This window comes from Grammomys surdaster, unplaced genomic scaffold (genome assembly GCF_004785775.1).
Source record: "Grammomys surdaster isolate TR1022 unplaced genomic scaffold, NIH_TR_1.0 270, whole genome shotgun sequence".
NCBI classification, from domain to species: domain Eukaryota; kingdom Metazoa; phylum Chordata; class Mammalia; order Rodentia; family Muridae; genus Grammomys; species Grammomys surdaster.
This window is the reverse complement of record NW_021604711.1, coordinates 3,535,102-3,557,725: the sequence shown is the minus strand read 5'-3', so window position 1 is coordinate 3,557,725 and position 22,624 is coordinate 3,535,102. Positions and strand designations below refer to the sequence as shown.

General features: G+C 42.9%; 1 protein-coding gene across 1 annotated transcript in view; it reads left to right on the top strand.

Moving 5' to 3' along the window:
* The window catches only part of LOC114628604 (zinc finger protein 33B-like), a 41,824-nt gene extending 24,158 nt beyond the window's left edge, over positions 1–17,666 (top strand). Inside the window, exons 11-15 of the mRNA XM_028776490.1 lie at positions 351–493; positions 2,102–2,140; positions 9,544–9,670; positions 13,235–13,333; positions 14,419–17,666. Of these exons, the coding sequence (XP_028632323.1) occupies positions 351–493; positions 2,102–2,140; positions 9,544–9,670; positions 13,235–13,333; positions 14,419–15,809 (1,799 nt within the window). The 3' untranslated portion in view covers positions 15,810–17,666. The remainder of the gene's footprint in view (positions 1–350; positions 494–2,101; positions 2,141–9,543; positions 9,671–13,234; positions 13,334–14,418) is intronic.
* Positions 17,667–22,624: the final 4,958 nt, after the last annotated feature.

Genomic DNA, 22,624 nt, shown 5'->3' with positions numbered 1-22,624 from the left:
ATGTATGTATGTATGTATGTATGTATGTATGTATGTATGTATGTATGTATGTATATTCTCCGCCCCTCTCCCCTTTCTCTCCTGTCTCCTTTTTTCCGCCCTTTACCTGCCTGGAACTCCTCAGAGATCTGTCCACCTTAATGCTGGGATTAAAGGTGTGTGCCATCACGCCCACGCCCCCCCCTCCCCCCAGCTAAAACTTTTTTTTCTTTCGGCATAAAGCAATTGTTTCTGGGTTTAGTCTCCCAAAGTATTCACTTTAGAGCTTTGATGTATTCCAAACGCAACGATGTCACTAGCGAGTGACCGGGATGCCCAATACTGTACAAGCACCCAAAACGGTTTCACAGGCTCTGAGATTGAGAGCGGGACGGCTCCCGCGAACTTCCGGTCTATTTCCGGTGTCGCCATCTTGCTTCCGGTTTCCGAGGGGGTTGGACTGTGGCCTCAGTCCTGCGCCAGCCTGTCTGGACAGTCAGACACCTGCCTTCTGGTGAGTACGGCTGGGTTCTGCCTGCAGGGGCGGGCGCTGTGCGGTGTGCGATGGTGCGATCCCGGGAGCCCTGTAGAGTTCTCAGCCTCTGTCGCCCTCCGTTCTGAGGTAGCTGAGCCGACCCTCCTTGATGCTGCAAAACTTGTCTTCAGCCGTATCTGACCCCGGTGCCACAACTGCTAGTGTCCGGTTGTCTGGCAGTGACAGTCCTAGATCCTAGAGCAGCCTGACGTGTCGGGTGAACCTGTGCTGGGGCATCTCCTGACCTCTCCCTTATCTGGAGGACTCTTATGTGTATTGGCTTCTGTGAAGAGTGCACGGTAATTGCACAGACTTTTACTGCTGCAAGAACAAATGTCTGCGTTAGGAATGACCCAAGGAAAGACTCCACCACGGTCCAACTTGGTGATCCAGTTGAGTTTATTGGGCTTACTTATACAAAGAGGATGGATAACTCCCAGACCACTGTATCCCAGCCCAGTATAGACCTCATGGAGCCCACATTCAGTAAACTTTTCATTTCCTGCATACTCTAGCTCACTAGCAAGATGAGAGGTGCCATGGGCGATAATGGTTGGAATCCCAGGTGAAGGTCTTTAACTCTCCTACTTTAGAGTGTAACAGCTCCGTTACCACTACTGTAGACCTGTGTCACTTGGCTTATTTCATTGTTAGGAACTTCTGGTCAGGCTCTGCTCCAACATGGAGATAGGCGATAATGTTGTACTCAGAGGAAAAACCACAGTCCAGTGGTGAGATGTGGAGCCTGCTGTTTTGCACAATGTGATTTCATTATTTGTGGAAACATGCAAAATTCCTGTGATTCCTGGATTCTATGGTAATTGTACTTTTAGTTTCTTGAGGAGCCTTGATTAAAACTCAGATGTATGAACAGGGCACAATAACACAGAACTACAACCATAGCCTGCTAGCATGGGAAACCTCATTTGAAAACTATACCTTTGTCATACTGAGGCCCTACTGGCCAGAGCACATGAAAAGGCAGAGCTGAGGGACCTTGTGGGAGGAAGCTACACCATCTGTGGACACCACAGGCGGGCTCTGGTTAAACCGGACTTCCAAGGTACTGCAATAAATAGGGGTCATGTACAGGTACAGTCCTGGACCAAAGACATTTTGCAGGAAACTTAAATATGTGAACCAAGAGATGTGGGTGGAGTCTTGTGTGGTACCTCTGCATTGACGGGAAAATAGGCAATCCTGTTGAAGTGTTTTCTGTAATCTCTGTGACTGCATCATGTTCATGATTAAAACATCATGTTCATTAAGCATCTATTCTTAAAACACTGCAGTATGTCTTCATGATAATAGTTACTAAGCAAGCAGCAACTACTTTCACTAACCTCTGGGTAAAACTATAGGTTTAATTTCTCATTAATTGTGTTCTTTCCGTTAGATCTGTGGTGGTGGGTCTCACCTGTGAGACACGGTTCCCACACCGAAGGGACATTTTTGTCGTGTTCTAGTTTTCTGCCTCAGCAACTATGTAGAGATTTTGGAATTCACAAACAAGGCACAGCAAGGGCCTGTTCGCTTCTGTTGCCCTTCTTCTCCAGCTGCGATTGCAGGCTACCCCACGTGCTTTAGGGAGCGAGGAGAATGAGCACTGTTGTGGTAAGTGTTGTGGTAAGTGTTGTGGTAAGTAAGGTCACAAAACTGACCTTGTTTAATGTTGCAGTTTAAGAGCTTTGCGAGATAACTAAAATCAAAATGGAAAAATAACATAAGAGAAACAAACACAGATGTACTAAGATCATAATGTTGATATAACTACAGTGTAAAGGCCTTAGAGTCATTGGAACTGTGCAGTTTGGTCACTGGCTTTTCTGATCCTGTGCCGTCTGTGGTAGAGCTTGAACTGACCCTGGGAAGAGAGTGTGATCAGTTCTCGTGGCCTGTGCAGGCTTCATGAACATATGCACATTGGGGTATACAATGCTTCACTCCCAGCCCGGGGGTGAGTGCAGTATTCACACTTGTCACGATTCGCTGCTGCTCAGACATTTGTGCTTCAACAGAATGTTAAATTATAGTTAAATGATAACACTGCTCTCTAGCTGCCTTTCTTGAAACTTCTGCCACGTTTGAAACTACCATCCGGGTTCTTCATGTGGAAAATTTTCCATTTCAGGTTTTTGCGTGTGTGTGTGTGTGTGTGTATGTGTGTGTGTGTGTGTGTGTGTGTGTGTGTGTGTGTGTGTGTAAGAGAGAGAGAGAGAGAATATTTATAGACGTGGACAGATGTGCATGTGAGTGTACGTGTGTGCATGTAGAGGCCTAATACGATGTTAGATGTCTTTCTTGATTACTTTCTTTATGTGGCAGGGTCTCACAATTCTGGCTGGTCTAGCCTGCCAGCTTACCCTGAGAATCCTTTGTCTCTGCCTCCCAGATATTGGGATTATAGGCTGCCACTATACTCGCCTGGCTTTAATGTGGGTTCTGGGGGTGAGGTTTCTCTGGTCTTACACAGCAAACATCTTACTGTCAACGGTCCTTTCAGTTTCTGTCATGTCCCCATTGATACTTAATGCATGATCATCTCTTCAGTCTGCTTTCGGTCTCTTCCGTTCTACTATAGACTTTCGTGCCTCAGCCCCCTGTTGTTTGACTTCTTAACTGTTTCCATGTGGCTTCTCCCTTTTGCTCAGCTTTCAGATCATAAATTGGACTCCTGTGTTGATATGCAAAGGCACCCCAAGCTCCCCTGATCACATTCTCTTCCCGAGGTCAGTTCAAGCTCTACCATAGATGGCACAGGATCAGAAAAGACAGTGACCAAACTGCACAGTTCAAAATGAAAATCACATCCTCCGTTCTTTCCCTGCATATGATATTGATAATAGTAAGCCAGGTAGCTTTCACCCTACACTAGAAGGAGGATTTTTTTCTGGACTTTCTTCTTCCCTCATGGTCCTTTGCTCCCTGAGGTCTAACGCTATGAGCTGCAATCCTGCTGGCTTTGCTCATTGTTCATTCTTGTGCCGGTGGCAGCAGTGATGCTGTGGATGGGGAGGAAGTGTGGCTGCCTGAAGACAAATGGATGCTTTCTTACTCACATTAGAACCGTCCATCTCTGCCAGGCTGGAAGGGCCTGTTTCCTCAGTGGTGATGCCCGAGTGCTGATGAGCCGTGCTGCTAACAGACGGCCGTGGTAAAGGCCTTGAGAATACATGGGAGAAGAAGGCAGTGGGTCACCATTTGAGTCATGAGAAAAAGCACACAAACCACAAATAAAAATGGGAGCACAGATCTGAATGTTACTTGGCGGTAGATGACGCAAAATTATCAGTTTCTATCTCAAAAATATCTCAACATGTTCTCAAAGAGCACCAGACTTTTAATGGAACAACTCACTTCACAGGCAGCAAGCATGGCTTTGGCCCAGACTCTTAAATTCACAGATTTTACTCTGGCTTCTACCATCCTGAAGCTTCTACCATGGTATAGAATATGGGGATTGACCCTGTAATTACACAAGATGCAGAGCCAGCTAGATTGCTATCCCTGAGGGGTGGGAGCAGAGTTCTCTACATGGCTGTGTGCACTGAATTAGTATCAGTACAATAACGGAGATTTTCCTCATAGGCAGAAACCAGAGTGTGGGAATCAGCAGGTAAAGATGAGGAGAATTCCACACGCTCGTCCCCATACCGACCTACACAATGGTTTAGGTTCATGGTCAGCAGCCTGGAAAGAACACAGTTGGAAAATTGAGGCCTGAGACATCTAAGGGACAGGAATGTTGGCATACCATTGTAAATACTGGAACGAGTAACAATGTCTGTGTGTCCTTCTATACCTCACCAGAAGGTGATCTCAGCAAAAGACCTAGCACGTGGAGCCCGAGGATTGGGAAGGCTTTGGTTTCTATTCCAAGTGACCTTGCATTCTGCTGGCCTGAATGTCTTAAGGGCAGTGCTTCTCTCCCAAGAGCCACGGTTCAGATTCTGTTGAGTCTGTGGGTCTGACTTTAGCCTGGACAGTGTTGGTCCTTTGACCTGAGGTGACTCCTCAGAAGGGAGTTGGTGTGCTGGCAAGGCTAGCGAACCAGACTGTGATGTATAGCACTGAGAAGCCTGGGTTTGTTTTCTGGCCTTCAGAAGCCGGCCATTCCTCCTTCCTTGTTTCCGACCTAAAAGCTTGTAGCTTTTTTTTTTTTTCCTGGTAAACACTGTTGTTCCCATACAAGCCCATTAAGACTTGCTGTCCACGAAACCTTCTGTATTTATATCAGCTCCTTCCTCTGCCCTCAGATTTCCTGTGTGCTGCTTTGTACTATCCTTTTGTTGCTTAGAAATTATTTTACTTTTTCTAACTTAAAGGTTTATTTTATATGATGAGTGTTTGCCTGCGTGTATGTATGTGCAATGTGTGTCTCAGAGTCAGATCTCCTGGAATTGAAGTTAGAGATAATTGTGAATACATATAGATGCTAGAACTGAGCCAGGGTCCTTGGTAAGAGTAGGAGGTCCCCTAACCACTGAACCACCTCTCCAAGTCCTAAAATTATGTTTAACATTTGTGTGTGTGTGTGTAGATCAGAAAGCAATTTGTGAAAATCAATTTTCCCATCGCTCATTAATGGCTATGTCATAGGCCTCCACTGTGCCAACTTCTATGTTGTTTCCTGATTTAAAATGTTCAGTTTTCACCCAAGAAAAGTGTTGGTCACTACCTACAAGTTTTGAGGTTCCCCAACTCATCTGCAGGTTTTATAGTACCTAGGGAAAAAAAATTAGAGAATTCAGAAATGTCACTGTACTCGTGGTTAGCATTTATGCCTAGGGAAGATTTTACTATAGTCAACGAGGTCCAAGTGTCACTTTGCAGAAACTCCCACTGTCTTCTGTCAGTGGCCCGTGATATTAGCTCTTTGTCAGACAACAGTACACGAGAGTTGCCACAATCAGTTAACAAGCAGTGAATCTCCTCCTACCCAGTATGTTTTAGATGTTATTGACCACCCTTGACTGCCCTTAGTCTCCTGCCTAGCAAGTATCAGTTCAAGCTGATATAGTGCCTGGTCCTAGCCTGTCCACACAAACGCCTGCCACCATAAGCCCGGAGACTCTCCACAAGGCCTGAAGGTCAGGAGAGACTCTTGCTCCTCTAGAGAGCTCTCTACTTTGTACTTGAAAATATTTCTAAATTCTCTACAGTGCCCAGTGCATTGTAAGTGCTGTGTAACTCATTCTTAGTAAACGGAGGAAGAAAACCATCTGCATCTGTCCTGACCAGACAAACGCTTTCCATGAGTGTTTTTAGTTTGCAGTGTTTGAGGACATGGTTGCAAAAGACAATGACTGGAGAGCGAGGGCTGTGTGTCATCCTTTGCTCCTGCTTCCCCGGATGCTAAGTCTGGCCATCTTACAACAAATATCTTATAATAGATGTTTGGAGGCAAGGCTTAACATTCATTTTTGTTTGTGTGTGCACCTGTGTGAGCATGAGGTCAGAGGACAGCTGCAGGAGTTGGTTCTCTCCTTCTACCATGTGGCTTAGGGACTGAATTTAAGACACTTGGTGACAAGCCTTCACCCACCGAGACATTTCACCAGCCCAGGAGTAAAGTTTTGTTTTGTTTACAGAAAGCAATTAGTTTTCTTGTGACTGTTGTTTCTTCTGTCATGTACCAAATTTCTTGACTTCTAGTTATATCATTATTAACCTGTAGTTTCTTTTAGAAAGGCCCTTTTTTTTCCTAAAGTAAATAAATAGATAAATAAATATACACACACATATACATATATATATGCAGAGCAGTTCTAGCTTGTAACTCCTCAATGCTTATTCATTCTATATATGGATTTAATATCACTTCATACGTGTATGTAGTTACTGCTTACTGTGTGTTGAAGTGCTCACCAGTCCAGTCTCAGGATTTGTGGTACCTTCTGTAAACCAGAACGATCCTCTTTGACTGGTGTCTGCTTTCTGCGTGTCTTAGGATGGAAGACGTGGTTGTGTTTTGGTAAGCAACAGCTCCAGCTTTGGAGTCCATATTCACATGTGTGTCACCCCTGTGCCTGTGACATTATACTTCATTCTTGTTTTACCACATGGCTGCTTTTGTCTCCCTAGCCCCACGTCCTCCTTTACCCCCGTCTATCTCCTTCTATCCTCAGTGTACTTTCATGTTTCCACACAGATATATGTGTGGTGTGTACCTATATCCAGATTCCACATATGACAGAAAATGTGAAGACCGTCTTTCTGATTTGGCTTATCTCGACTTAATAATTACTTCTAGTTCCAACCATTTTCCCAACAGATGTTATAATTTCATTCTTTGTGGCTGAATACAATTCCATTATGTATATGTGTCATATTTTTTTCATCTGTTGTGTGCCGCTCAGAACTGGCTCTAATCTTTACTAAAGTCAATATTACCACAATAATCACGGAGGATCCGGCATGCATCTCTGTAAGAGCCTGGCTCAGACTCCCATGAAGACATTTCCAGGAGTAGAATATCTGAATCATATGGGATTTATATTTTTAGTATTTATGAGGAACTTTCATATTGGTTCTACAGTGGCTGCATTAGCTTAGATATATAAGTGTTGCATTAGAATTCCTGAAATCCTCAGCAACAGTTAAGTGTCTTTCATTGATAACTGCTTTAATGGGTGAAATTGCGCTGCCATTGTTGTGGATAGCCCCAGCCTTGTATTTTGATGCTAATTCCACTTTCCTGGGCGGGGCTGCAGAGGAGGAGTGAGTCTGTACACAGGTGACTTCTTGTGAACCTTCTGTCCAATTAAATTTGTAAAATAAAGGCTAGAGCCAGTGATTGGGCAGTAGAAGGGGAGGTGGAGAAAAAGGCTTAGGGGAGGAAGAGGAAGTCGATGGAGGAGCAGGAGGTGGAAGGATAATGGAGGAGAAGCACGTAGCCTGGCAAAACCACAAGTTATAAGGGATCTCATAGCTGGGGAATAGAGTAGTGTGATAGTAAATCTGCCCAATCAAGGCATGCAGCTTATATCCATAATTATTGAGTCGTATTTTCCTTGACTGGTCTTATTTTGGATCAGAGATTTACCACAACATGCCACTGTCGCTTTTATTTGCATTTTCTTGGGAGCTGGTGACACAGAACATTTTTTCGTCTACCTATTGGGCGTCCATGCTTTGTCATTTGAGGAATATCTGCTCACTTGGTTTACCCGTTTATCAGTTGGATTATTTCTGAGTTTGGTGTTTACTTTTTTCAGTTCTTTAGGCATTGTAGATGTTCCTGTTAAATATGTCACTGGCAACAATTTTGTCCTGTTTTGTAGGCTCTTTGCTGTGCAAAATATTTTTAATTCCATGCTCTCTGATTTGTCAATTCTTGTAATAGATTCCAGTGCTTTTAAAGTCTTCTTCAAGCAATTCTGCCTATGCTTCTTATGCCTGTGCTTTTCACAAACGCCTAGCCACTATTATAGTAAATGTGAAATGCTGGAACACTTCCTTTAAACTCATTAACAAGACAAAGCTACTCAAACTGGGTAGTAGTTGAAGTCTCAGCCAGTGCACAGTAGGACAGAAAAAGAAATACAGGGATATTGATAGAAAAGGCAGAAATGAGTCATCTTCAATTGCAGGAGGTGTGATCATATACCTAGCACCCTAAACACTCCACCAGGAAATTCTCACATCTGATAACACTTTGAACAGAATGTCAAGAGTACAAAGTCAGCACCTAAAATTCAAGAGATGTTCCACAGACTAGTAACAGCTGTGCAGAGAAAGAAATCAGTCACGTTTATCATATAAATTCAGTGAGCCTAATAATGTAATAACTGAATTATGAGGCTAAAGACCTCTATCGTGAAGACTTCTCAGTATTAAAGGAATTGAGTAAGAAAATGTAAGATTGAGAGAATTCCTATGCTTATGGATTGGCCATGTAGTTTTTCCTTCGATATATGTTTATTCTGATATATGAATATTGTACACACATCTATATATAAGTTCTCTGTGTGTGTATGTGTGTTCATCGTCCTGTTTTGAAACAAAATCTCTAATGTGTCATACATGTGTTTGTGTGTGTGTATCTGTTCATCTTCCTGTTTTGAAATAAAGTCTCTCATGTGTCCTGGGATGGTCTTGAACTTGAAATCATCTTGCCTTCACTTTTCAAGTGCTAAAATCACAGATCAGAGCTGCCGTGTCTGAATACACGTTGAAGTATACTAATAAATTATGTAATGTTGAAGTTTCTTGTTTTCCCAGAATAAATTTTAAAGTCTTGTGTACTTCTCAATGTCTGCATCTTTTCCTCAGACACTGAATACAAGTATAATTTCCATGCTTTGTTTAGTGTCCTAAGTTGCTTTAAAGCCATCTAAACTCAGTTTGATAAAGTCAGCTGCCTCTGACTTTCAATTTCTAATTCTTTGTGTTCTTTGTAACAGCTTGTTGTAAGCTCTTGTTTGTCCAATTGCCTGTTAGGCATCTATATGTTTGTTGGCAGAACTCTTAGATAAGCATGTCTGACATCATTGTAACTCCTGCCCACCACAGTGGTTGTCATTCTCCCTAGTTTCAGTTTCCCCCCTATATAGACAAGGCTTGCCTCAGCCTCGGCGATCCCCACCTCTGCCTGTGTGGGTTAAAGGTGTACATCAGCACACTTACCCTTCATTATAGGACACCAGTGATGCGGATTTCTTTTCAGATACTAGCAATCCGTCCGGCGTTAGGGAGGATGTATAAGGCTACCTATGAGGTGAATTTGGGAGTATATTATGAGTGACCGTTTCGGAGTTGAGGCATGTGTTTAAGTAGAGAACCAAAGGAATAATAATAATGTGCATGTATTTGCTACCTGAGTCACTCATCACCAAGCTAGGGAGTGGGCAAAGCATCTTGTAGTTTGTCTTGGTTTTTGGGGGTGGGTGGGTGGGTGGGTAGGTGGGAGGTGTTCCTTCCTTAATAAAGAGTCTCATCTAAGAGGAGCTTGTGGACAGGAGGGCCTCAAATATTCCTGTCTCTAACCTAGCTGAAGGCTTGGGTTGAGGAAAGTCATCTCATTACAGAGGTTGGTGTCATTTGAGGATGTGTCTGTGGACTTCACCTGGGATGAATGGCAGGACCTGGATGACACTCAGAGGAAGCTCTACAGGGACGTGATGCTGGAGACCTACAGCAGCCTGCTGTCCTTGAGTGAGTGAAAGTCCCAGTAGTGCTGTCAGAAGCGTGTTCCTTTTTTGGTAAATACAGGAGCTACTTCGGTCAGTGGGTAGTGGTTGTTGGTTGTTTTTTTCTCTATGCCTGTGGCCAAAACTAGAACCTTGTGCTTACTAATAAGCACACTGCTTCTAAGGTTTCACTGAGATATAGTAACTCCATATTTATAGTCAAAGTTGTCATTTCAATATTTGTGTAGTATACATGATAATAAGTGTTTTATAAGCCCATAAACTTAGATATATCATTTCTGTCTATTAAGAACATTTAATACCTTCCCTCTTATCCTCTTTGAATTTATTTATTTAATGTATATGAATATTTTGCCTGATGGTATGTGTGTGTTCAATGTGTGCCTGGTACCCAAGGAGATCAGAAGATGGATGATGTCAGATCCTCTGGAACTGGAGTTACAGATAGTTATAAATTGCCATGTATGTGCTGGAAACCAGATCCATGTCCTCTGCAAGAAAAACAAATGCTCTTACCCACTGAGCCATCTCTCCAGCCCTGCAAAAGCCTCTTACTTTCAAGTAACTGTTGTCAACTGCAGTTAGCTTTGTGTGGTATAGGGCAGTGGGAGGTATGTTTCCATTCAGCTGTTTCCCTGCATCTGTCAACCATCTTCCCTCCTTCCCTCCTTCCCTCCTTCCCTCCTTCCCTCCTTCCCTCCGTCCCTCACATAGTTCCTGGGCACCCATGGCTAGATGTTCTTTCTTTATGTTTCAGGCTCACATCAGCTTCCAGCCACGAGTGTGACTATGAAGTGTTCGTTTCTTTTATTTTGATCTCTCTCATTTAATGCATATCTTTCAGTGGTCCTATGGGAGAAAATTCGGAGCCTTTTCCATAGCTGGATGAGGTCACCCTCTCTGTATTTAGCACATTTTCTTCATAGATTCAGTATCATGTCTTCTGTGTGTGATGCTGCAATAACTGCAGAGTTCTCTTCAGAACACTCAGGGGGAGTGTGTGTGTGTGTGTGTGTGTGTGTGTTCCAAGTGTTGTATCCTGCTGTGTGCAGTTCACTGTTATGTGCAGTTCACTTTCCAGGATTTTAGGAAACACCATGCTGTTTTTCAGTACCTGTTAATTACATTTCCAGCAACAGACCTTTCCTTTTCTGTGTCCTCACCAGCATTTGTAATGTGAAGTGTTTGATAGTCGTTATAGTCACGGTGCCGTGAGAGCCTGTTGTTGTTTGACTTGAAATTTTGTGGTGGGGTAGGGATGTTCACATCCTTGTGTCTTTGGAGACATATCAGTTGTGGTCATTTGCCCAGAATTCATCAGCTTGTTCACTTTGATGCCAGCGCATTATATAAACTGGAAGGCAGTCCATCATCAGAGTAGAATTTGTAAATATTTTCTCCTTCTGCATGTTTTTCTTTTAACTGTTCTCAACTGTTAACTTTTCTTAACTAAAGTTTACAATTTTGATATAATCCTGGTTTTATTTTTAAGTTATTTTTATTTTGTTTATGTATATTGGTTTGTGCACATGAGTGCAGGAGCCACAGAGGCCAGAAGCAGGAGCTCCAGGCGGTTGTGCCACCTTATATGGGTACTGACCGCAGTTCTTCTGCAAGCTCCGTAAGTGCTTTTATCCACTGAGCCAGTTCTCCAGCCCCCATAATTCTGGGTTCAGTGCTTGCTTTTGTTAACTGCTTTTGGTATCAGGCTTAAAAAGTTGACCTTTGCCTACATGTATATCCTTTTGTGTTCTCCCTGCGTTTCCTAGTATTGGTTTTATAATTTCAAAGTGGTGTTTTTATTTGTCTTCTATATATGGTAAGAGGCAGGCTCACCATCTCTCTACATCACAAAGCTCTCCAGTTTTACAGACATTGAGATCTTCCTTCTAAACATTTGTTCTTCTTGCCTTTTGTGAGGATTGGCTGGCTGGGAACCTGCACATTTGCTGTTGGTTTCTCTGTGATGTTGTGGTGACCTCTGCATTTTCTTCCACCTGTGCAAGCTGTTTTGATAACTGTCTCTTCCAAGTATGTTTTGAGGTTAGGTTTTGATGGTTCTTTTGTTCTTTTTTTGTTTGGTTAGTTGGTTGGCTAGTTTTTGTTTTGTTTTTTAAGACAGGGTTTCTCTATGTAGTCCCAGCAGTCCTAGAACTTGCTCTGTAGAACAGTCTGGGCTTGAACGCAGAAATCCTCTGGGTTGAAATCCTCCACCTCCCAAGTGCTAGGATTAAAGGCGTGCTCCACCACACCTAGCCCTTTATTCTTTTAATTAAAATTTGCAACCGTTCTAAATATCACTGGTGTTAGTTACTTTGAACAGTCCCTTTTTGAAGTGTTGACACAGATGTGGGGAATCAAAGTTTCCTTGTTTTGCTGGGCAGATGTAAAGTGTCACAAAGGTGGAATCTTTGTAAGGACTGTTTATATTAATAGTAACCTCCTTTGAACATCGTGTGTGTGTGTGTGTGTGTGTGTGTGTGTGTGTGTGTGTGTGTGTCCTATAAGAAGCAAAGACTTTGTGAATTGGATAGTCTGACTGACTTGCTGCCCCGGTTGCCCTGAGTAAAAGGACTCCCAGTTGATAGCTGGTCTGACTCCTCTTAGGGCAGTACCAGCTGCTCTAAACATTCCCAGGGCACTTTGAGGACACTGCAGCTATGTGCTCTCTCCCCTGAAGGTGCAGTACAAGCCAGAACAGTTTCAAAGTTTCTAACTGACTTTTGCTCTCATTGGCTTTGGTGAATCCTGGGTGACTCTGAGTCATGTTCTCCTAGGGGACAGAGGGGGAGCAGTTCCCTTGTGGCCTGACAGGTGCTTTGACCGATATGGACATGACTTCATTTACAACGTGGCTTCCTGCTTGTGTACAAAGCCACCAGATCCACTCACTTGGAGAGCTGGCTAAGAGATTCCCTTCTGTGTTGTGTCCCCTGGTGTTGTTCCAAGAAAAGGCTTCTCTCCAGTCTTCTTACCTAATTTTAGTGGCGTAAGGTGATCTGGAAATACCAAGAATAGAGTAGAAGAGACTGGAACTGGATCCAAGAAACCAAAAGATTTTTATCATAAAAGAAAGAAAGAGAGAGAGAGAGAGAGAGAGAGAGAGAGAGAGAGAGAGAGAGAGAGAGAGAACTCTTACTGTTACTGCTCTGTTGCTATTTTGTTTGTAATAAATTCTTACCCATTGTTTTCTTCTTAGCTCCCACTTTCCTCTGCTTCCTGTTATGGGGCTCTTTGGGGGGCCTGGGGGGAGGGGTAGTTCAGAGCACCTGGTTCCCATTTACTGATCTTTCCAACTCCTGCAGTGTCTGGCCAAGGAGGTTTAGATTTGTGTTGATTCAATGGATTTTTAAATTTTTCACTTGCTTTTTTTTTTTCTTGATCCAGGTGGTCAGTCAGAATAATGTTTTTATTCTGTGTGTATTTCTTTTATGTTAATGTCCTCAGCATTGGTTATAAATGCCATGTTCTCATAGAGTGTTCACGACGTCGGTCCTATCATTGCTGAGAGTCTGAAGCCAGTATTTTGTAATTGAGGTACAACTTGTACAATATTTCCCATTAATAGATCAATGTGACGCCAAACCTGAGTTGATCCTGAAGTTGGAGCAAGGAGCTGAGCCATGGAAGGAAGCCGATGCCCCAGACCAGAGACTCCGAGGTCATAGTGAGTAGTCCAGGCTAGTGAGTGCTCAGCAGATGGTGGGTGTGTGAAGTTCTTTTTATTCAATTTTGCCATCTCCAATCTTGAGACTAACTTCTTAATCAGATGCTTGTGTATCATGTCCAAGGGAAGCTCTCATTGGCAGACGGACCCACCTTTTCCTGGTTTCCTGTGTATTTCCATAGGCTCAGCAAACTCTACTCAAGCATTTCATTAAGTAGTTATTCTAAATCTCGTCGTCCTTTCCCCCTCTGATTTTACATAATCCTTCACTTCAAGCATTTGTTCATGGGGTTATTAATGCACTCATCACTTTTATTTGAGTCCTCATAGCCTTTGGTCTGCTATGTGAGACCAATTTGATCCATCAAATTTGCCTTATCTATAGAACATAACGACAAAAATAGGTTTCCTTAGCTGGATAAGTGAATGAAAAAAATATAGAGTGTTTCTAAGGCCAAAGAGTTTTGAGGAGATTGTTTTAAAAGTAATTTCAGACTAATTTTAAGACTTACAAATTTGGCACATAATTCATAGGTTGATAGGCGTTCTAGACTTCAGAGTAGTTGGGATTTTATTAGCAATTCCAAAGTAACAGTAGTTCTAAGCCAGTATTGAATAGATAGGTTTCAGGCACTCACCTGAGGAATTCTAACATGAAAAGATATGTCCAAAATCAAACCGTCATACCAAGACACCAGAAATTCAAGGAGCACCTGTAAAGACTCTGAGTAGGGTAGACCAAGGTTTGGTGAGATGTCCAGAAGATCTCAGGCATGGAGGCCAAATGAACAGAGGCCTGTTGAAAGGCTGTTTGATGAGGAAATTGTAATATCTAGTTGGCCTTCAACCTTTTTCATTGTAGAACTTGCTCTTTAAGTCAGCAGATTTGTGCAGCATTTGCTAAAAAGTTTTAGCCCAGCAGAAGCTCTGCAAGAGCAGCAGGTGCTCTTAGCCTCTGAGCCATCTCTCCAGCCCCTAGTTTGTAATATTACATCATCAGCGAGGTACTGCTTTACTTTTGTATTAGGATTCTGTCAGAATGGCTTCTGTATTGTTCATGTGGGGCTGCTTTTATTTCCTTTCAGCTCTGCAGCCTGTGAAGAGCCTGAAGGAGACCAGATGGGACAATCGAAAGAGACATTTGAGCCACCTGGTAATCACTGGCAGCGCATCAGCTGAGGAGAGGGGCAGATTTGGGAAAATATTTAATATGAATTCAAACCATGTTTTGCACCTGGCTATTAAGAATAGAAGCTCTTCTAGAATGAGATCTGAGGTGCTTGATACATGGGAAAATGTGTATCTCCCTGGTGGGCCCATTGAGTTGCAGGCTTCAAAGGAACTTGATCATCTTAATTCAACTAAGATTCCATGCACACCTTCTGTGCCTCTTAGTCTGGATCTCAGTGTTGAAAGTGGGCAACAGCATGTCCAGTGTGCTCAACATGATGAACCCTTCGATGTGAACACTATGTGGACACATACAATGTTTTCTTTGGGAGACAGCTCGAGGAACACCTTTGATCAATTGACTCTGAGCGCCCAAGAGGGGACTCACATAAGGCAAGAAACTTTTGATTGTAACATGTGTAAGAAGTCATTCTCTGACAAGTGTAACCACACTCAACATTTAAAACCACGCCTAAAAAAACAGTGGGGTAAGTGTACTGACAGTGAGCCAGCATCCCGTACAAAAAAAGCAGGCCTTCAGCACACTGTGCATGCATGGGGAAAACCCCATGGGTGTGACGACAACAACGAAAAATGTGTGCATCAGATGCCGAAACTGAGGGCTAATCAGAGTGTCTTCTCAAGTAAAGAGAGTAACTGTGTGAAAACATTTTGCCCAGACTCAACTTTCAGTGCGCAGCAGAGACCACACACAGGTAAAAAGCCCCATGAGTCCAATACATCTCTAAAAATCAACAGCCAGCCTCGTAGGCATCACAGATGTGGGAGAACCTATCAGTGTAAAGTCTGTGGGAAAGCCTTTAAACACACACAAAATCTCTATTTACACCACAGAACTCACACTGGGGAGAAGCCCTATGAGTGTAAAGACTGTAAGAAACTATTCAGTGTAAAGTCAAATCTCAGTGTACATCAGAAAACCCACACAGGGGAAAAACCCTATGAGTGTAACATATGTGGAAATGCCTTCAAAAGGAGGTGTGACCTGACTATCCACCAGAGAGTCCACACAGGCGAGAAGCCCTACGAATGTAAAGAGTGCAGGAAAACTTTCAGTATAAAGTCAGGGCTCATTGTCCATCAGAGAATTCACACCGGCGAGAAACCATACGAGTGCAGTGTCTGTGGGAAACGTTTTAACCAAAAGTCAAATCTCTCCACACATGAGAAAATTCACACAGGTGAGAAACCCTTTGAATGCAAAGAATGTAGCAAATCATTTAGTGTCAAGTCATATCTGACTATACATCAAAAAACTCACTTGGGTGAGAAGCCTCACTCATGAAATCTGGGAAAGCCTCATGTGAGAAGACAAACATCCACAGACATCCTAGTGTGGACACAGGTCCCTGTGAACGCAGAGAATGTAGAAAAAGTGTAAGCCATTTATCCTCTCCCCATGTACCACAGAGAGGTGAGAAGTGATACCTGTGCACACAGAGCTTGCAGAGACTGAGTCGTAAGTCAGAGCTCATCATCAGGTAGTGATCTCTAAACCTTCCAGTATGGAATATGTTCAGAAGACTAATGCCAGATGTCAGACTTTAGCTATTGGAGAGACCCTGCAGGTGAGAGACACTCTGACTGTAAGGCCTGGAAGAGTCAGTCTTCATTAAGATTGGAGAATCTGTGCCGATAGAAACCCTGAGTGTAGCTGTGTGGAGAGCCCTTTAGTCAGAAGTCCCATCTCTGAGAATCTTGGGTTCCCACAGGTGAGAAGTTCTATGAATGTAAAGAATGTAGCAAAGCATGTCATTTTCTCCATGTGTGTCACAGAGGTTCTTGTCAGTGTAGTCTACAGAACGGTCACCTGCCACATGCCAAACCTAGATACACATCATAGACGTCTCACCACTTAGAGGCCTTATGAGTGTAAGGACTAGAAAACATTTCCAACAAATCTTGTAGCAGGATCCTCAAGTAGAAAAGCTCTGCAGATGGAAAGGAGAGGAAGTCCCAATAGCAGATAAACACTGCACATCACATAGAGCTGAAGAGTGTACAGTGCAGTGTATGTGGAGAAACTTTCCTAGATGTCAGATCTCAGCAGTTCTTAGGTGAGGAACCCTTCAGCAGTAAGGTGTCCTTTACTGCATACCAAAGATATGCATACCAGGCACATGGGATAAGCCATAGCAATTCAATGTGTGTGCAAAAACTTGGTTCTGTGAGACAAAGACATCTGCCCCCACTAGAGAACCACACAAACACAAAACCCTATGAATATAAAAACAACCAAAAACGAACAAAACCCCTGTGAATTTAAAGAATGTAGAAAATCTTTTATATCTCTGGGTTATGTGCAAGAACTTATATAGGTAACTGCACACATATGTAAGTATAACAGACAGCTGTGTGTGCATCAGAAAACCCCCACTCCTGAGAAACCAGAGTGTGATACACACACACACACAAGACTTTTACGCAATGAAAACACTCTGGAGAGCTCGCGGACTGGAAGTATCTGGATGTAAGAATGTATATGGACAACCATTTTATAGGAGGTTGACCTCCACATCGGAGAATTCACAAGAGAGGGAATGCTGTTGACATGAGAAAGCATATCTAGAATGGTTATAGATTTGGAAAACTGTCATTGTGAGAGGTGCTGTATGCACAGCTCCCGTGTGCTAAGATTTGCTTTTCTTTTACCCGGGGCCTGGCCTGGCAGCCTGTATGTGTAGTATTATGGAGAGAACGTGTCCTGAGTTTTATCGGAGTTTTAATGTTTGTAATGAATCAGTCCTTTCTGGCCTCAATCAACCCCAAATGTTTGCAATACATTATCCCTGAATGTGTCCTCATGGCCTGGAAGGTAGGTAAGTTTATTTTTGATAAGAGGGTATAGCAGATGACACTGTTCTAAGGGCATGTCTTGTTGGAGAGGACGGAGGCTTTGTATGTGTTTATAAGCCTCTTGTTTGTATGAGTGCTAGAACATTCTACACGAGCTTTGTGCAGCATAATGCAAAATCATTGTAACCCATTTTAAAAGCACTTCAGACAGAGAACCTTTCATGTTAGAAGTTCACTCAGGAGAGGACCCTTCTTGTCACCTGTGTATTTTCAAGCCATTTTGTGGATAAAAAGAACCATGAAATTCCAATAAATTCTAGATGCCTTACCTGGCACCAGCATTACATTAAGAAGATAGTAAAGCTTTTTTCATGTGTGGAATATATGTATATCCATAAAACACTGAAATCCTTGTGTCGGAATTATTCATTAAAATGACCGTCACTTTCTAAGAAGTGTCAAGAGTACTGAGATTATGTTTGAGCTGGGTGTCGTGGCATGTGTATTTAATTCCAGCACCCAGGAGGCAGAGGAGAGGCAGTCAGATATCTGAGTTTGAATCCTCAGAGAGAGTTCCAGGCCAGCAGGGCTACATAGAGACCTCAACTTTAAAAAAAAAAAAATGTTGAATGTGACATATGACGGATTGGTTTACATCTGGGGACATACATGTTTGTCACAACCAAAGTTTAAGAATTACAACTAATACTAGTGGCTAACAGGAACGCAGCTGAATTGCCTGGAGGACATGGTTGTCCTTTTCCTGAGGAGGCATGAACAGGTATCTACTTAGCCCAGATAGGGTACTAACAACAGACCAAAGAATTCTGTCAGGCTTCGATCTGGTGAATCCAGTGAGTTTACTGAGCTTACAGAAGTATGGTTGCAGCAGCTACATCACTGAAAAGCCCACCCCACCGTAAGGGTGACTGTGAAAAGTCTCTTGGGCTGGTTCCACTCCTTGTATATCACTCTCCTGGCTAGATAACCCCATGGCTCTGGCATCTCCTACATTTTGGGATCTTCACTAAAACCCAGGATTCATTTCTGTAGCTTTACACATGGTCTCTCAGGGCCTCTTTCCCTCTCAGGACCTTTACTCAAGGACTACACTGCCACATGCTGTCTACCTCAGCAGCTCTCTGAAACCACAGTGGAAGAATCCTTAAGCCCGTCACTCTCTAAAGCCAACACACCATGTGGATGATACTACCAAATTCTACTGTCAGCTCAGGATGGACTCCAACCCCCTTAAACCACATTAGCATCAGCTAGCATATCCAGTTGCTTTCTAAGAGCATGTCTTGGAAGCTGGGTGGGAATCTTGCACCGGAGGAACCCATCCCTTGGTTCTAGCACAGATCAGGTCTCATTAAGTGTCCTGATATCCTTAACAACAGCCAGTCTGCTAGCACAAGCCTTAGCTATAACATTAAATTTCTTAGCACTCTTTTTATCTCCAAATGGTATGCTATACACTTTGTATTTCTTTCTGTCACACTTGCTTCTTTGTATTGAAGAATGGCATAAGCATCTGTAACAGCCATGCTGCAATTTCAACATGATGTTGTCTTGAAATTTCCTCCCCCTAAGAAATTAGGCCATTACTTCTTAATTTCCCCTCAAGCAAGTGCATAGGACTTTCTAAGAAGACATCCATAGTCTTTGCTAAACTATCACATTAATGGTTTCTAGCCAAGTTTCCAATATTGTCCCCTTCTGAAATTTCTTGAGCCCCCACATTCTTCATTGTTCTCAGCACTACTGTCTTCCAAGCTTCTACCTGAGTGGCCCATTAAGCTCTGCCTACAGCACCCAACAACTTTTCTAGTCCAAAGTTTCAAGGTCTCCCACATTCTTCCAAAAAGCAACATGTTCAGGTTCTTTGCAGCAACATCCACCTCCTGGTACCAACTTAGATATTAGTTCCCTTTCTGTTACTGTGAAGACATACCATGACCAGAAGAGACTCTTAGTAGAGTTTATTTTGGCTTACAATTCCAAAGGGGTAAGAGTCCATCATTTTGGATTGGCATGAAAGCCAGAGAGATCACAACATCTCAGCCACAAGCACAAAGCAGAGAGTAAAATGGAAGTGAAATCTGTAAGCAAGCTCAATACACTTACTGGTTCCCTAAGTTGGGCTATAATGCAACGTAATTTTTTTCAGTCTGCCATGGTGCCCTATCTGGGTTTAGTAGATGTTTGTACGTCCCCAAGAAGAGCCTCACTGATGTGTCAGAGGAGGGTGACGTATCCTGTCTGCTTGTGTTGGGGAAAGACTGTGAGGAGAGCTGGTTTGCTACATCTGGATTGGTAGGCCTCTGTTCTGGCCTGGTTACCAAGGTCTCTAGGTCTGAAACCCGATCTCAAATCTACCTTAAGGATTGCCTGCTTATTTTGTTTTTGTTTTGTTTTTTTTTTTTTCTGAACTGGTTGCCATTCTAGCAAATGGATTAATCTCAAAAGTCTGAAGAATTGTATTGGTTTGTGCCCACTGACTATGTGAGCTTATGTCTGATTTTCAAACCAGTTCAGTAGTCTAGACTCTGGCATGCTTTGCTCAGTTCTTCTGTTAGCTTCAGCAGGGTTGGGGTTTGCTCCCACATGGCTCACCGGGCATCTCCCTGACTTGGGGTAGAAGCAGTCATCATACAATAGCTTCCCATCAGAAACACTTGAGCATGCTCAGATCTGCAGTGGGAAGACTTGCGTAGATTCCAGATCAATGACAGACAAGTGGATACCAAAGAGATTGATATAGCTCACCAGGACCTTCTGGATTAGTTCGGAATTTGGTTCAGTTCTGAACATCTTCCAGATTTATTTCAGTAAATATTTAAGATGTCAAATGATTTAGAGGAAGCCAGGAGAGGTTGACATTTTTGTGTTATGCTAAAAAATAATTTCGGTTGTCAGAGAAAGGATTTTATAACTTTTGAGATTGGTGAGAAATTAAAAGTTAGGGGTGAGGAAGAGGACAATCTGAGCACTGTTTATTCATGAAAAGGAAAAAATATATAGGTAACTCCTAAGTTGGATATGTGTTACCTACCTTAGATCTCTAGATATCTGCGTATAAATGCCTATGTATAAACTGTCTAGAAGCTTTTAAAGTTTCAGTGTTAAGGAAATAAAAGGCAATGCTATTCATGCCAGAAATACAGAAACTACATTTTAGTTAGTTTTTGGAAGGGCAGGGGGCACTTGGGTCCTGTTGGACTGTGTTATAGACCAAGGGTTTCCAAACTTCAGTTATGAGAGCAAAGTTGTGTGTCAGAAAAGTTCACTATGTATTGCCAAGATATGTTAGGAGTGTGACTGAGTTTCCTTACTATGTGCTGCGGGGCTTGGGCCCAACCTAGGTGAGGTCTCCTCTTTAGAGTAGGGCAAGGGCATCCTTCTAACAAGGTGGTGGGATGTTCATGGTCCGTGCATAGGAAATCATGATCAGCTTTTTGGTCATTTCAAAATGGAGTTAGAGGACCAGAGTCAATGCACATAAGATGCTAGCTGCCCAGGAAAGGAGTTTTGAATGAGGAAATGATAGGAACAGAGTAACTGGACTGGGACAATGTTGGCATTCATTCACTTCTTTCCTGGAATTTGCAACTTGATAACTATTCCGTGTGGACAGAGAATGTCAACCCTACAGATGGGACAACTAGTCACATATGACCTGGTAGTGCTAATGAAGACATTATCTCTGCATCAACTGTCCTCATCTTGGTGATATTAATGTTAACAGAGCAAGATTTTATTTAATTATGAAGAGTTCAGTCTCTAAGAATGCTACTGGTAGCCAGGCAGTGGTAGCATGGACCTTTAATTCCAGCACTTGGGAAGCAGAGGCAGGTGGATCTCTGAGTTCAAAGCCAGCCTGGTTTACAGAGTGACTGCCAGGACAACCAGGACTACACAGAGAAACCATAGCCAAAAACAAAACAAAACAAAACAAAACCAGGGTGCTGGAGAGATGGCTTGGCATTTAAGAGCACTGGCTGCTCTTCCAGAGGTCCTGAATTCAATTCTCAGCACTCACCTGGTGTCTCACAACCATCTATAATGAGATCTGGTGCCCTCTTCTAACCTGCAAGCATACATGTAGGCAGAATGTTGCACATGCACACACACACAAAGCTATCGGTGGGCAGCCATCCTCTGTAACACAGTCTCCACCATGCCTTAGCAGGCTGAGCAGGCCATGGGAAGTAAGCCAGTGAGCAGCATTCCTTCATGGTCTCTGCTTCAATTCCTGCCCCTGACTACCTCAGTCTCAGACTGTGACATGGAAGTGTAAGCCAAATAAAGCCTCTCTTCTTCAAGTTGCTTTTGGTCAGTGTTTTACCACAGTACCAGAGAAGCTAATTGGGACAGCTTCCCATTGGCATCTCAAACACACTGATCGTAAGACACGAGTCTCAATACAAGACTTACAGATTTATAAGAGAAAATGGTGTTGTACGTTATACAAAGTGTTTTATTCAAGGCAGTGTAGGGTAAAACCATCTTTAGGGCTAGAGCAAAATGTGTAGTGACAAAAGACCTGTGCTGTCGGTGACACAGCAGTGTTCAGAGAGAACTAGGTAAATTAAAGCGGTCCGCTTCTGTTCAGTGGTTTCATATGGAGGACGGAGTGTAGGGATGGGGCGGCACAAATAAACAGACATTGAGTTGTCGCTCACCAAGAGCACTGAAGCCGGCGTGAGAACTGTTGCTCGTGGCTCTTTGTCAGCTGTGAACAGGGACTTGATGTGTTCATTTCTACATGGATAATGTTTCCATTAGATCAACCGACACGCTTTATATTAGCTTTGCACTCTAGAAAAAGTCTTGCTTACCTATGGGATCGTTAAATAGCAATGTCCACACATACTTACTTACACTGGCACAACGTGGGGAAAGTGTGATATTTGAGAAAGAAGGAAGACGCGCTAGAACGGTATTTGATGTGGAGATTTTTAGGTTTTAGTTTATGCATGTTTGTAGTGGGGCTGAAACCAGGGTCTCATGAACGTTACACGTACTTTTACCACTGGTCTACACTTGTACCTCAGTCCATTTAACAAAGGAAGACATGTATAGAGCAAACACATTTACTGTAATTAATCTAGGTCCCACCAAGGGAATTTTCCATTAATATAAAACACCCAAATATGTAAGTGCATAAGGGAATGTTCTGTGCAGTACAAGCTGTTTAAACAACACAGCTGACCCCTATTACTGCATGCCAGTAGCAACTCCAACCTCCAGTTACAATAACCACAAATGTTCCCAGACACAATGTGCTCTGACAGACAGGAA